Raw genomic sequence first — 15,413 nt, forward strand, 5'->3', positions numbered from 1 at the left:
AGTAATATTATTCTGACTGAATATTAGTAAAAATAAGGTTGGGCGAAATGACCAACACGGTTTGGCGAAATGACCATGCTGGTTGGGCAAAATGACTATGACGGTTGGGTGAAATGACCATGCTGGTTGGGCGAAATGACCAGGCTGGTTGGGCGAAATGACCAGGCTGGTTGGGCGAAATGGCAGTTGGGCGAAATGGTTGTTGGGCGAAGTGACTAGAAAGCATTCACAGCATTTTAAGTATTAATAACATAATAAACAAAAAAATTCCTTTCAGGAAGAAAATGCTTCTCATGATGACCAGCATCAGATAATGAAACTTTAGGTTTCTTTTAATTTTTTTTTAGTTTGTATAACCAGAATCACACACAGCAGTTTAGTAAAAACTTGTTGGCCAGTTACGAATTTCAAGCCTTCAAACCAGGAGCTTCTGTGACCAGGTTGTAGAGAGAAAGATAATAATGTCCTATATGTCTTTTATTACTAGCAAGGGAAAACATACTAAAACTTTATAGAGAATGTCAGTGATAGAGTGTCTCTTACACTGATTGACACTAACTAAATTCATTATATGCTGTTATCATTTTCTTCGAACATTGTTTGTGTCAAAAGTGCAAATGTGAGGAATGTGTTATGAAGTTAGTTCAAGGACGTCTTGGAATGAAACTGATCGAGTGATATGGAATCAGGAAAAATATGATAAAAGTTAGATGAGGTCAACATTCAGAAGGTTGTGGGAATACCATTTTCACAGAATGTCCCTGTATATCCAGGAGAGCATATACACTGGAAAGATACTCCCATAGTACCACGGAAGCATGATCCACCATTCATGCAGGGATTTCCTTCACATGGATTAATTGCTGGAGGAAATACAAGGAAATTAAACATCACATAATGTTAATGGGGAAAGAGCTTTTAGCAACTCCGATGTATTCATGTACAGGATTATTATTATTATTATTATTATTATTATTATTATTATTATTATTATTATTATTATTATAATTATTATGTATTGTAATAAAATTATTATGATCAAAAATTAGTAAACAACAACATTGCATCAAAATAGATTACAACATTTTCCATGGATGAAAAAATGACGTGGTGACATGAAGGGAGGACACATACAGTGGCACTGAAAGTTGTTAAAAGAATATTTTGATGCATTATGTCTGTTATATCCATGGTTTTGTTACACATTGAACAAATCCATCCATATTTAAGAAAAGTGTTGGCAAGGAGTGTTAGCAAATGCAAAACACTTCTTGGTTAAATGAAAGCTGTAAGTGACATAAAAAGGCACACATTTTGCAACATTTTTAATGGTTTGTTTTGAAAAAGAGCGGATTAATTTTTCACTTGACAAACAAATTGGACGACGTCATCGACAGTGTACAAATCCAGGGAATGCAAGAACGGAGTTCTTCTTAAAAAAAAATAAAGGGAAAGACAGGTAGATATGAAGACAAAATGACACTGGGAAAACAGTCAGACAGGACCAAAGAGACTGGAACAAAACAACTTTTCTTCGTACAGACAGCCACAATTCATGGTTTGGGAAAGGTTGCAGGCATAAGAAATTTTGATGAATGATACTGCAACTTAGCAACATTGGACAAGCATAATTTTTTGCAACAATTTATGGCTGTTTTCCTTTCGGCATTACTTGTAAATAGGATATGATAGTAAAAGAGATTTTACCAAAAGGTAAAGATAGGTTTGAAAACGTTTTTCATAACTTAGTGGACACTAATAAATATGTTCCTGTGAAGGAACACATATTCTATTTATTAATACCATTTTGACAGGTAGTTCCTGCAAATCCCTCTTGACAAACACAAGCAAATGATGTGCCTGAACTTCTAAAGCATGTCCCTCCATTAAGACAAGGATCTTGAGTGCAAGGATCGGAAGCTGGAATGTAAAGAGGTATGAACACTGATGGATGATACAATGTAGGGAGAAAGAATCCTTGTGGATGACAATTATAATGAAAGGTTAATACTCAATGGACCCCCACACATTAGACAACGTTCCCCAAACAGGTTTATGCAAAATAACCTTGCAGAAAATATGTTCAGAACATGAAACTAAATTCATGATGAAACAAACAGTAAAGCATGCTTTAACCAGCTATGTCACAACCTGTGGGTATATTTGCTGAGGCATGAGAGGGGTGGGGGGGGGGGAGTTGCTGATGTTATGGCAAACAGTACAATGTGTTTCATGATATGTATCGTAGTTATGTACAATGGCTTCAGAAAAAGAAAAAAGGACTCTTGTAGAGTTGGTTGTTTTTGCAGCTTTCTGTGTATAAGTTTACTATACAATGTGTGATTAGCGATCAAACTAAAATTTGAATAGTGACATCTTTAGTAGTCTTCAATAAAGGTTCAGCATATAATCATGATAATCCATGTGAACAAGGCTAAGAGTATGTACGACTTTCCAATGATGTATTGTAAAATAAATGCTTGATAAGAATAAACTCTAAATGTCTTTCCAGCAGGGTGAGTTGACTTACATAAAAAGATAAATTCGGTACAATACCATATTAAGCACACCCGCAGTGTTACAAACTACTATATTTGTTACTTTCTTTCAAGCTGTAATAGGCATTTATGGGCAATTCAGAAACTGGGTTTCAAAGCAAACCAACCAAAGGCAAAAAGTTATGACCTGATAAACTGATATAATGTTTATTGTTATCACAATGGGTTAACTGTTATACGAATACTCTACATTGTTGGTGTATAATCATGACCACGCAATTCTTCATAATAATGAACAAATTAACGTACACCTGCTACAGAACACTTCCTGTTCAAAACATGTTTTTTAAATAAATTGAAGAAAATATATAAAAAAAAAAGCGACTTTTGTCATGCATTTTCTAGGAAATTTCAAATTGGCCTACGAAGCATAGCAACAGCAACAAAACTTAGAACTGAAGTATAATCACATGTGGAAGTGAATTTTCTCTCTCTGTAATATTCTCTATATATACGCTACTACTGTATTCCTTTGTTCTTTCTTGTTTAGAAATTATGAAATTAAGCATCTTTCGTCCTGCAGTAAAAACTGCCTCTGAAAACATCCCTTTAACATTTTCAAAACTTGGAACAAATGAGCTACACCTACAGCATCATAATATGCATCAGTTGTCAAATGCTTTGGGAAACTTTTTCTTTATGATGGGGATGAAAAGCATGTGGTTTGGAGGTAAAATTCAGAATCCTACCTCCTTTCGAGACTTCTCAAAGATGACGTATTTTAATCGTTAACAAATAAAATGTTAAAACATTAGACTTACCAATGGTACAAGCAGCCCCAGAGAATCCATCAGTACACACACAAAAAAATGCACTGGTGCCAATTCTTTGACAGGTACCACCATTTGCACATGGTTGATTGCTACAGGGATTAGCTGCAATGACATAAATAAATGTTTGCTACTTACTACAATGCATTAAATTTGCTTATAATATTAGAATTTGGTGGACAACTGACCAAAAGAGCTCTGTGCCAAAACAAAATTCTTATCGTTTAGACTTTCCAAGACACTATCTATCACTGACCTAGTCAGGGTAACAGCTTGTCATTTGGATAACCTAAGGAGTAAATTCAGGGCCATTTATTTTTTATTTTCATAAATCTTCCCAATTTACATAATGAAACACTGAAGATTACTAAAATTACTCATCATGTCCTTCTGGCTGTCCATATCACTATGACCCAAAAAAATTATAAAAAAAAAATCTTGAAAATTCTCAAACAAAATGTTCACTATTTCAAGTCTAATCAAATGTTCACTATTTCAAGTCTAATCGTCAGATTTATAAAACAAATTTCATTTCTCTGATAATACGTTATTCTCGAGGAATTTATACTATGCCAGAATAGGAAAATGCAGGATATCAAACCAAATATAAGAGCTGACAAGTACAGTAGGTCAAAACTTAACAGCATTTGAACAATCAAAAATTTTCCCTTTGGCGAACAATCCCGCTGAGGATGAATATATCAGGCTCTTTGTGCATTAAGAGAGTCAAACAAGTAACAGACCAGAGCAACGCTAGCTAGGGTCCAAAGAAGCAGGTAAGAAATAGACAAAAACAGGACCTACCATTTTGACAGAGATCTCCCTCAAACCCATTGGGGCAAGTACACTCAAAGGTACTTTGGCCGTTGTTCTGATTCCGAAGACATGTTGCACCATTAAGGCAAGGGTTGGGTAGACATGGATTAGTACTTGAGATCACTGATAGGGAAAATAATTATTGAACCTAAGTTTTACTCCTGCATTTCAAAATCTTTTAATCAAGTGGCTATTTCATCAAAATCATACATCCTTAACACACCATTATGCCTTTGATCTTGACAGTCTTAAGCATCTTACTGTACTGTTGTGTTACTGTGTTACTGTTAATGGTACTGTTGTGTTGTTAATATTCCTACAATCATGAGGAGGTTCTCTTTTGCCAAAATATTGGTAATTTGCAGAGATCATGATAGGGCTTTAAAGTACCACCATTAATAACTTTATCAATACTGGCTAAATTAGATAAAATGGAATGTTCAAATGGAAAGTTCAGAAACAAATTGGTAACTTCACCCTGGAAACATTTATCAGTTTTAAAAAGGTTTGCTACTATGCAATGAAAACTCTGTTGAGCTAAAAAATTGCCTCATTAACTTCAAAGCAACTTAGGATGCTTTTACTCTAGACCCGGATCAGATCTCAACGTCAGGAATCTGATCCTGACGTCAAGATCACGGCTGTAGTGTAAACTCAGTCCAGATCCAGATCTTATCTTCCTATTTTGATGCTGGCAGAGACCATGACTGATCCGGGCATTGAGATCATCTTGACCCAAGATATCCGGTGACTGCATTACGACACATGCATTCTCATATTTCAGAGTTTCATTCCTGTTTTGATCTCTGGCTTTATCCCTATTGTAGGTGTGGTTTTTCATAAAGATTTTTAGAAGCTTTTAAGTTAGTTTGAAATTTGTCTTTCATCCTTTTAAATGCTGAAGCATGTGATCCCAGTTTGCATCTGTCCTTGGTTCCATCTGCCTTGCCCTCCGTACACGATGTTGTTCTTCCAGCATAGCTGCCGCAAGTAATGCCTGAAACACTTGAATCATGTGTAAAGTATGTTTGCAAACGTAGTCTTCTTGTCTCGGCGAAGAACAGTACAAGTCTTTTGGCTCGATTTTCTTTGTAAGAGCTTGCATCCCGATCATCCTCGCATGGTACAATATAAGAATCATTAATGTCATAGCAACTAGCCTTCGAATCTCCATCTTGCTACTTTAGCTAGTGTTCCTGCCTGTATCATGCATGTGCTAATTTCTACGTAGATTGAGTGCGTGTGGGCTGTGCATAGCGTAGTATTGTCACCCTAAGGCTATACACCATGACAACAAACATTTTTGGAGTAAACGTACTACACGATCAGCGGCTGGGCATGACACATTTCCAATCAGATTTTTATTACCAACATTCGGTGAATAGTGGGGGAGGATCAGAGTACGACTCAAGTGTAAATGCATCAACGGATCAGTTAACCCCATGGAGAGATGATCGTCTAAACATCAGGGGATCTGATCCAGATCTAGTGTAAAAGCAGTGAGCACCCTTACTATCATTGACAGAAACTGTCTATTGACCCCAAAAAGGCGCATCAAAACAGTCATAAGAAGACTGCCTGCTCAATAGAGCAACCCTAATGCACATTATAGTTTATATGTGTCAAGGGAATCACCAGCTACAGGAATAACAAAACAATCATAAGAAGACTGCCTGCTCAATAGAGCAACCCTAATACACATTATAGTTTATATGTGTCAAGGGAATCACCAGCTACAGGAATAACAAAACAATCATAAGAAGACTGCCTGCTCAATAGAGCAACCCTAATACACATTATAGTTTATATGTGTCAAGGGAATCACCAGCTACAGGAATAACAAAACAATCATAAGAAGACTGCCTGCTCAATAGAGCAACCCTAATACACATTATAGTTTATATGTGTCAAGGGAATCACCAGCTACAGGAATAACAAAACAATCATAAGAAGACTGCCTGCTCAATAGAGCAACCCTAATACACATTATAGTTTATATGTGTCAAGGGAATCACCAGCTACAGGAATAACAAAACAATCATAAGAAGACTGCCTGCTCAATAGAGCAACCCTAATGCACATTATAGTTTATATGTGTCAAGGGAATCACCAGCTACAGGAATAACAAAACAATCATAAGAAGACTGCCTGCTCAATAGAGCAACCCTAATGCACATTATAGTTTATATGTGTCAAGGGAATCACCAGCTACAGGAATAACAAAACAATCATAAGAAGACTGCCTGCTCAATAGAGCAACCCTAATACACATTATAGTTTATATGTGTCAAGGGAATCACCAGCTACAGGAATAACAAAACAATCATAAGAAGACTGCCTGCTCAATAGAGCAACCCTAATGCACATTATAGTTTATATGTTTCAAGGGAATCACCAGCTACAGGAATACCAAAACAGTCAAAAGAAGACTGCCTGCTCAATAGAGCAACCCTAATACACATTATAGTTTATATGTATCAAGGGAATCACCAGCTACAGGAATACCAAAACAGTCATAAGAAGACTGCCTGCTCAATAGAGCAACCCTAATACACATTATAGTTTATATGTGTCAAGGGAATCACCAGCTACAGTAGGTTTTGGTTCAAAGCAGAATCATACCTTGTTGACATGTGTCTCCAGTGAATCCCTCAGGACAGTTACAGAAAAATATATTGTTGTCATTTTGGAAGCACGAACCACCATTCAAGCAAGGATTAGGTGAGCATGGATCAGAAGCTATTTAATAATAGGAAGCATAAATACATGAAAATACAAAGCTATATATTTTTTAACACCCGCATCAATAAATAAATGAAGCATGTAATATATAGTGCCGAGGATGAAACATTTCAAAATACATTTCTCTGTACTTTCCCATTTTTAGCAATATTTATAGGGGGTCCAGTACTTGGCTAAGGAATGGATACATGTCTGTTTGGAAAATGTTTTAAAAGTAAACAATGCACTGTACTCGGAATCCTAAGGTCAATATTTCAAATCCAGTTCTTCAAAAAACAATTGCTTCATACTTTCAACTTTGAAAACTATAGTTAATGCAATCTGACAAATAAACAAGCCATAAGCATATTGCAACCATTCAGTCTGAGCCAAAAGAAAACAATAGAAAACAACTATTATAGGAATTCAATTTCTGAAATGCAAATTAAACAACTAATGTTATTTTCTTCTAGCTTTTCTCTGTATGTATTCAAGCATATAATAAAAGACGATTAGTCTCTGGTTAAAAAAGACTTGATATTTTACAAATCATTCTATTATCTGGCAAGTGACATATTTTGAAATATTTCTTCATTCTGAGAAATCATACTTAATACACATTGAAGTAAATTAATCAAAGTAACCAAGATTAGACATTTCAGCACAAAAGGAAAGACAACAAGTTTGTCTTTTCAAACTAACATGCTCAACAGATGACAAATAAACAGATTAATTGAAAATAAATCATCTGTCGTTGCCTTGTAGCTTTTATCACCTTTCAAGAACATTTTTGTCAGATCAGTATTAATCTTTTATGCACAAGAAAAAAAACAGAATTAACACTGATACCAGCAGCATCACATCCTGAGCATCTATACCAAATAAAGGGCCCGACTTGTGCTACTCTTGAAATTCAAATCAAGCAGTGAGTCATCTCGGTTTGAGTGACGTGTTTGAAATATTTATCACTTAAAATATGAGCAATAACCAACGTGTAAGTATATATCTGTTGTGCTTATAAAAGCCTTGTGAATATTGCAAAATACTATCCTTACACAGAAATTTGGGAATGTTTCTGAGAATTACACAGTAACATCAAACTGTCACAAGTGGTGTTATTAATTGAGCAACCTCATACAGGTCAGTTTATATTAAAGTGACATGGGTAGAAGGAAAAGAACCAAGAATGTTGTATACACAGCAGAATCATACCTTGTTCACATATGTCTCCAGTGAATCCCTCAGGACAATTACAGAAAAAAGTACTGTCACCATTGTTGCCACTCCGGAAACAAGAACCACCATTCAAGCAAGGATTAGGTGAACATGGACCAGAAGCTATTATATAATAGAGAAAATAAATATATGCGGAATAATCAGCAGAATATTTTTAAGCTGCATCAATTAAATATCTAGAGCTTGCGATGTACATATATGCTGTGAGGATGGAAACTTAATATACATTTCTCCACACTTTCCCATTTATGTATGATAAAAAGTACCAATAAAAAATATTTAATACATTTTGCAGTTCAACGGACACAACTGTAAAAAGTGTAAAGAGTAAATCCCCTCTGACAATGCAACTTTAGTGGCTGTGGACAGAAAGTTCAACACAGTCCACAAAGCAGTTCTAAGCCAATGTTAAGCATATATGCCTTGGCTTCGTAATGCTATGAGTTGAATCAGGATAAACCCATTGAGCTTTAAGTTTAGTATAATATAAGTATATATGGTATTATGCAATCATACCAATTTACCATATAGGGAGCACATGCGGGAAAAAATGTCCAAAGCCCGATGATCAGCTTTGCTGAGATGTAGAATATTGAGCTTAATCTATGATAAATATATATATAGGTTAAATATATAGGTTAATGGAGTTGCTAAAATGGGTCTTAATAGCTACAACTCTACAACCCTATGCATACATGTCTCGTACCGTGCAAAAAGGGGTGAAGAATTCAGGCATATCATTTCCGTTATATGGAGCTAACAGAACTTATTATGTTACCATAAACTTTATATATCAATAATTATTTTTGTGATAAGTTCCACTTCCTTATGATTAAGCTTGGCATAGTTCTGTTCTTTAGTTTAAACGATTTTCTGATAAAAGCAATTTCTTTCATGGAAGATATTAAATTATAGTCACTTTATCATTGTAACATGTCCTTGCAACTTCATTTTCCGAATTCAGATCTTTTGCAGAAAGAGTCATGGAAGTATTTCGTATCGCCTTTTTGCAAGCGTCTTTCCTTTAGATCAAACTAAGGTCCTAAATCAGCTTTCCTGCCTGTGCCTTTGTTTTACGACATTTCCAAACCTTTACCACTACAGGACAACAACAAAAATACACCAGTGGTATGTATACTCAACATAAACAGCTTTATTGGCGTTGGTGGCTGTGTTGCCAGGCACTTTTCTATAGCAGTTCACAAACCCAACACCCATGTAATTGTCATACCCAAGTATAAGAATAAGAATATACAAGTTGTGATAAATACTACTTTATGGTATTATTTTCATCACCTTCATCAGTACACAAGAGTGTAACATGCAAAATATTCTCCATTCCTCAACAAGCTAGCGTAGGATAATTCAGGTACAAAACAAGTTATTAACATTCATCTCAATGTAAACTTGCATGTAGAACACAACCTGCTGGATTTTATCCAAGTGGGTCACATACCTCCAAATTGCCACTCTAACCTTCACCTATATTGTTACAACTGACGAATCCCATCTAGTTCTACAAAGACGAAAGGTGTCATGTTATTCAAATTGGTGTGTAGACAAACATACAGGCTGACGGCCGGTATTGCTCACTTTCTTATGAAGCAATATTTAAACGTAACAAACTGAAAGTCGTCAGTACCCAAATAACTGCAGTGGATAATGGTACCTATGTACAGCAGAAACAAAGGACTGACAAGGGTCAGTTGAAACTAAAACATTTTTGCCTCCCAAACGAGACCTATCATGATTACAAGGTTTGATCTCTAGTGATGAATGAAGGTTAAAGGTATGCTGTATTGGCATCAAATATGCTAGATGTTTAAATATGGTCACCTTTGGTCAAAATTCTTAAAGTGTTTTTATTGAAACCTTTTAGGAAACTTTCCTCACTGGGATATCTTGTGTGTTCCTTAACAATGTCTGAAAACAATTTGGAGAGTAAAGACCTACTAGGACCCCTAGGAAAGTGCTTTTTGAAAACTTCTAGCAATTATAGCGTGCTATAATCTGGGGCCTATGCTGACTTTCTTTAAGTAGTATTAAACCAGGCTACTAACTAAAAATGACAATGTGAACTTTAACAGTTTTTGTCACTTTATTTTGCTATAATTGGATGGCAAATTTCAATGATCTCATGGAAGTTTTAGGGGCAAAAAGCATGATGTAGAATAAATAGTGCAGCAAGCAAAGCAATTATTTGCTACTTTACCATTTACAAAGTTTATATATTTGTGTACAAAAGAAGTTATAACATATAGTTAACAAATGATTGCGTGTGCACTCACTTATTTCACAAAGGTCACCGGTAAACTCAGCTGTACACACACATTGGAATGAAGAACCATCACCATTGACCTGACACTGCCCTCCATTTAGACAAGGATTTTCTTCGCATGGGTCAATAAGCACGGCTGAAGAAAAAGTAAAGAAGAATTGTTTCAAGGTCACTAATAAGTCAAGGAAATGAAAAAGTTAAATTCCGTGCATAACTATAACCCTGCGCAGAAAACAAGGTTGACTTTATGAAAAATATCAGTGTGTTTGGAATATGCTAGCAGTATGTGAAATGGTCGCCCATTCCTGAATCACCTTTCAAGTCTATCTTAAGATTGCTGCTGTTGTCTGATAGCAGGAACTCTAATCATGACTTTTCCAAGACTGTTAATAAGTTAAGTACAATAAGTGTGGGAGGACAGGATACACAAGTAAGAGGATTAGATTATTAAACTTACAGTAAATAAAAAAAGAAAGATGTACATTATTTACCTACAGTGTGTCTCTAGTTCCCCAACATGTTCATACAACATTATTTGTATTAATAAAAATATTTTCTTTCTGTATTTTTGCCAGGGACTTTGAGATATTTGTCTCAATTAGCTGTGTTGCTTTGTTGGATAAAACAAAACTCATAAAGGCTCCGTTATTGGTTTAAATTAATACTTGCAAAGGTTTGCTCCAGAACTATTATAAGCAGTGAAGGGTGCAACAGTAGTTATTCCCTATGTAGACATAACATTAATGACTGCTGGTCTCAAAGAAAAAGATTTAAGCAAATATCAATGGCAGAAAGGAAGGAAACAAATAACACTACCAAAAGATTTGCTCGAAAGCTGCAGACATCAAATCCTGAGACAAAAATGAGTTGCAACATTTTATCTAACAAGTTTTTTGCTTAGGAAACCGAATTGTATCATATGAACACTCATTGTGTAAAATAAAAAAAATATATACTGGATCCACCAAAATGCTGATAACAAAAATAGAATCTCCACAACAGAGACTGAGAAGATTAAATGTATGTAACAGTTTTGTCTTAATGTTTTCACATCACCCCATTTACAAGCTATTCTTCATCAGCACCCCCAATCCCACTCTCCTATTAGCAAAATAACTGTACATAAACTGTACATAAAGTATCCATGGCTTGATTTCCAATTTCACCAAATAAAATCAGCACTTTTTTAGATTTATTAGTATGAGTAACTACTGTGTAATGTCACCTCCAAAGTGTGTTCTGTGAAATTTGAGAAAATGAAATGCTGAATATTCATCGAACAAGTGTACTATGTACACAATGTTTTTCTTCTACATTGAAGAATCTTGCCTAGTTTTGTTTTATTTTATTTTCTAAGAATTTGCTTATGTGAACCATGTAATGTTCAATGCTGTACATGCCTCTAATATTGTAGTTCTTGCAGCTGAATGGAAACCCCAAATTTCCATATACATGAAGCAGGGGCACCATAAAATGTAATTGCATGATAACTATATATTTTTTACTTATATTGAAATACAGCACACCATTTTTGGTGATGTTTGTGACTTTTAAATTAGTCATTTCACCAAAAACCTGTTTGTACAGAACCTGCTGTTTCCTAGGTAAGCTAATCTGTACATCTAAACACCATATAAAAAGGGCAGTGATCCTGTTCACAGTTCAGTTAACAACAAAAGTGTTAACAGGAAAAAGCCATTGAATTTGTCCTTCTGCTGTAAAACTATCAAGAACAATTACAAATTCACAAATGAAGCTTATTTTCTAAGCCCAGAAATGTCCTTTCATCATTTTGCAATGCAGAATGTAGGGTTTTGTGAGTGTTGTGTTGATGGTTAGTTGTGCCGGGCCATCGACTGTGAAGGAAAGTTCCTTGCATGGTTTATATGAACTATTTGAAGAGTGCCAAGTTATCTGCATTATGGCAGGTGAAGGTCTCTAGTTAACATAACCTCAACTATGAGAACTATGTGGGGGAAAAAAGACACACTAGGCACATACAGTAATGGTGGCATTTAAATTCCATGTTTGTAGTTTCTCTATGTTTGCAAGTTTCAGTGAAATGGAAAGATTTAACGATCAAGATGGAGGATCGATCAATGCAGTAAACTGCTATTATAGGCAAAAGACATTGTAAGATTAAAAAAAGAATTAACAATTCCTTGGGAAAAACATACTTTCCTTTTGTCAATTATAAAGAACAGTCTAACACTAGACCATTGATTTGTCCAAAATTGTCACAAAGTCAGACAAAGCATCCATATATATATATTTTTATATCATATCCGCAATCCCAAAAGTGCAGTTGTATACAAGAAAGCAAACCATCATCGTTAACTTTATTCTACAGAGAACTAATCAGCCAATTAGACCAATTCTACTCTATTTGAGAGACTATGCCCTTTTAGAGTCACAACAAGACTAAAGACTTGAGCAAGTCTAATATTGACAGCACAGAGATACTAATTATGCTTGAATTATGTAAATGTTTCTCTTTACTCATTATTTTTGTTTGTTCTCTGTGATAGTGGTAGTATTCACCATAAATAACTGACACTGAAACCCAAAATTACATTCTAAGAATAAAATTTCATTTAAATAAATAAAAAAGTCAGACTTTGCATTCTAGAAGCATTGCAAAATCACACATTGGGCAAAATGGCCATAATTTGGTATGGCATTTCAGCTCTGGTACATTTTGTACAAAACGTTTTTCGTGACGGAGTGGAAGTGAGAAATGGTTATGAAATGCAAACAGTTTCTCTATTAACTTATGCAGCAAGGTATGAAAGGGTGGTTTAAAGCAAAAGATATTAAACAAATAAAGACGCAAATAATATATTAAAGGCATGAAAAGATTAAACATTATCAGTTATTTAGATAATAAAAGTATCAGCAAAGAGTCATCCTTACCAAATTGGCAGAGAGGTCCCCTAAAATTAGCAAGACATTGGCAAGCAAAGCCTCCTTCACTGCCTTGGAAGCATTGGCCACCATTTTCGCATGGGTCACTATTGCATGCGTTCACACTTAGGTCAACTGGAAGTGGTATATAGGTGGTAGAAAAGCAATCAAGCATGAATACATAGGAAGCTAAGCATCAGCCATTTACATGTGACAATAGGCAAAGGGTTCACAAACTCTTTAAACTAACATCATCTGAGGCAACCTGGTGGTGAAAACAAGATGGTTCTGCAAACTTTTGCTTAGTTAGTTTCACCTTTTTTATGTTTAAATATGTTGTTCCTATTTTCTGGACATTTTGTGAGATATATCCCACCAGTCTGGTAAAACTATATTTTATGACTGACTATGAACAGAAAATGTACAGAAGCTACTGTACTTCCATTTTTATGAAATTTCATTACAAAATGATGATGTTTGTTCGTAAGGGAAGCTAAAGCCCTTGGCCTAATATTCATATTTCCAATAAGTACAGAAGACAATGTATGCAAAGTTTCCACAACACAATACAATGCCATACAATACAATAAAATACCATTACAATACAATACAATGCCATACAATACAATACAATACAATGCCATACAATACAATACAATGCCATACAATATGATACAATACAATGCAAAGGCTACTTGTTTGTCAAATTGCACAAAACATGATTATAAGCAAAAATAAACAAATGCAGATATAATTGGGAGGAAAATATATAATAATGTTCTCTGTACAACCCCTCAAAAACAAATTTTCAAATGGACATCTTTTATAAAACTTGAGTTAGATCACAAACTGGAGTAGATGAGTAGTGCAGGGCAAGCCAAACATTTTTTAATCTTACAAAACTGAAACATAAAGTTAGATTTGAATAATTGTTAGAAATTGTTCATACTATTTGAGGACAATAAGTAGTAATGAGGTGTAAGCCCAAGTAATTCAATTATGCAGCCAGCATGATAAGGATTTAGTTTATGGAAAAACAAACAAGCAATGCAATTATGCGGACAAGATGTGCATCTTTACCATTCCAAAAATTATATACACACAACAATAAAACTGAAATGACTATTAACTGGCCGTGTTATTAACTAACACAGTGTTATTATTTTACCAGGACTTTATAGGCACGGTAGAATGAGGTGCTAAGGTTGTGAGGAGACAGGTAAGCGAGGAGCGAAGTAAATTGACTATTAGCTGGCCTAGTTTACAAGCATGGTTTCTAAAGAAAGAGGTTAGTAACCATATTAAATGAAAGTATTACATAGCTATATATGTCAATACAAATTCTTCAATTTACCTCTATATGGATCTTTTACTCTGTTTAAGTATGGGTCTACAACAAACATCCCTATTTGGTTTCAACACTTCTCTACTTAGCTTAGAATTGCATCTCAAGCAGCCATTTCCACATACCAACATAGCTTACGGTAACTGTAGTTTAAAAATGGAGATACGTACAATAAAGAACCAAGTTTTAGGAAAGCTAGGGAGTCAATGACACGTTTTTCAACCATAAATAAATAGTTTTGTATTGAATTAACATATGTATTGTCATACATTTTTTAGAACTGCTGATCATTCTTATTTGATTGTATGACTACACAAGCTAACAAATGTATCCATAATAAAGCAATAGTATGGCCAACTTTTATTGCTTTTGTGTGTTTTGTTATTTACCCAAGCTTACATGTATTCATATGATATTGTACATTCAAGAAACAGAAAGGACAATGTCCTAAATCAAAAAACCAAAACATCAACTTCCAATCAAAAAACTCAAAACTCACCAGCAGTGCACTGTGTGCCTATAAATCCAGATGCACAGAGGCAGGCAAAGCCACCAGCTGCACCACGGAAACAAGAACCACCATTCTGGCATGGGCTACTCAAACACGCATCTCCACCCATGAGTGCTACATAAGACGAAATTTGATCAAAACCTTGTCTCTTCAATTCATCATAATTTTTAGGCACTTTTAAAACTACTCTCTCTAATTTCCAATTAAAAGAATTATTTTAAATACTTCATTTTCTAGGTTGTGTTCACTATTTTAGTTCAGTTCCTATTCAATG

The 15,413-nt window shown here is 34.9% G+C and overlaps 1 protein-coding gene across 1 annotated transcript in view; it reads right to left on the minus strand.

Moving 5' to 3' along the window:
• The window catches only part of LOC139960239 (uncharacterized), a 150,678-nt gene that overhangs the window by 118,571 nt on the left and 16,694 nt on the right, over positions 1–15,413 (minus strand). Inside the window, exons 7-15 of the mRNA XM_071958438.1 lie at positions 15,128–15,253; positions 13,293–13,418; positions 10,390–10,515; positions 8,078–8,203; positions 6,767–6,883; positions 4,133–4,267; positions 3,320–3,433; positions 1,804–1,920; positions 744–863 (exon numbers count right to left, since the gene is read on the minus strand). Of these exons, the coding sequence (XP_071814539.1) occupies positions 744–863; positions 1,804–1,920; positions 3,320–3,433; positions 4,133–4,267; positions 6,767–6,883; positions 8,078–8,203; positions 10,390–10,515; positions 13,293–13,418; positions 15,128–15,253 (1,107 nt within the window). The remainder of the gene's footprint in view (positions 1–743; positions 864–1,803; positions 1,921–3,319; positions 3,434–4,132; positions 4,268–6,766; positions 6,884–8,077; positions 8,204–10,389; positions 10,516–13,292; positions 13,419–15,127; positions 15,254–15,413) is intronic.

The sequence above is a fragment of the Apostichopus japonicus genome, chromosome 19 (genome assembly GCF_037975245.1).
Source record: "Apostichopus japonicus isolate 1M-3 chromosome 19, ASM3797524v1, whole genome shotgun sequence".
NCBI classification, from domain to species: Eukaryota; Metazoa; Echinodermata; class Holothuroidea; order Aspidochirotida; family Stichopodidae; genus Apostichopus; species Apostichopus japonicus.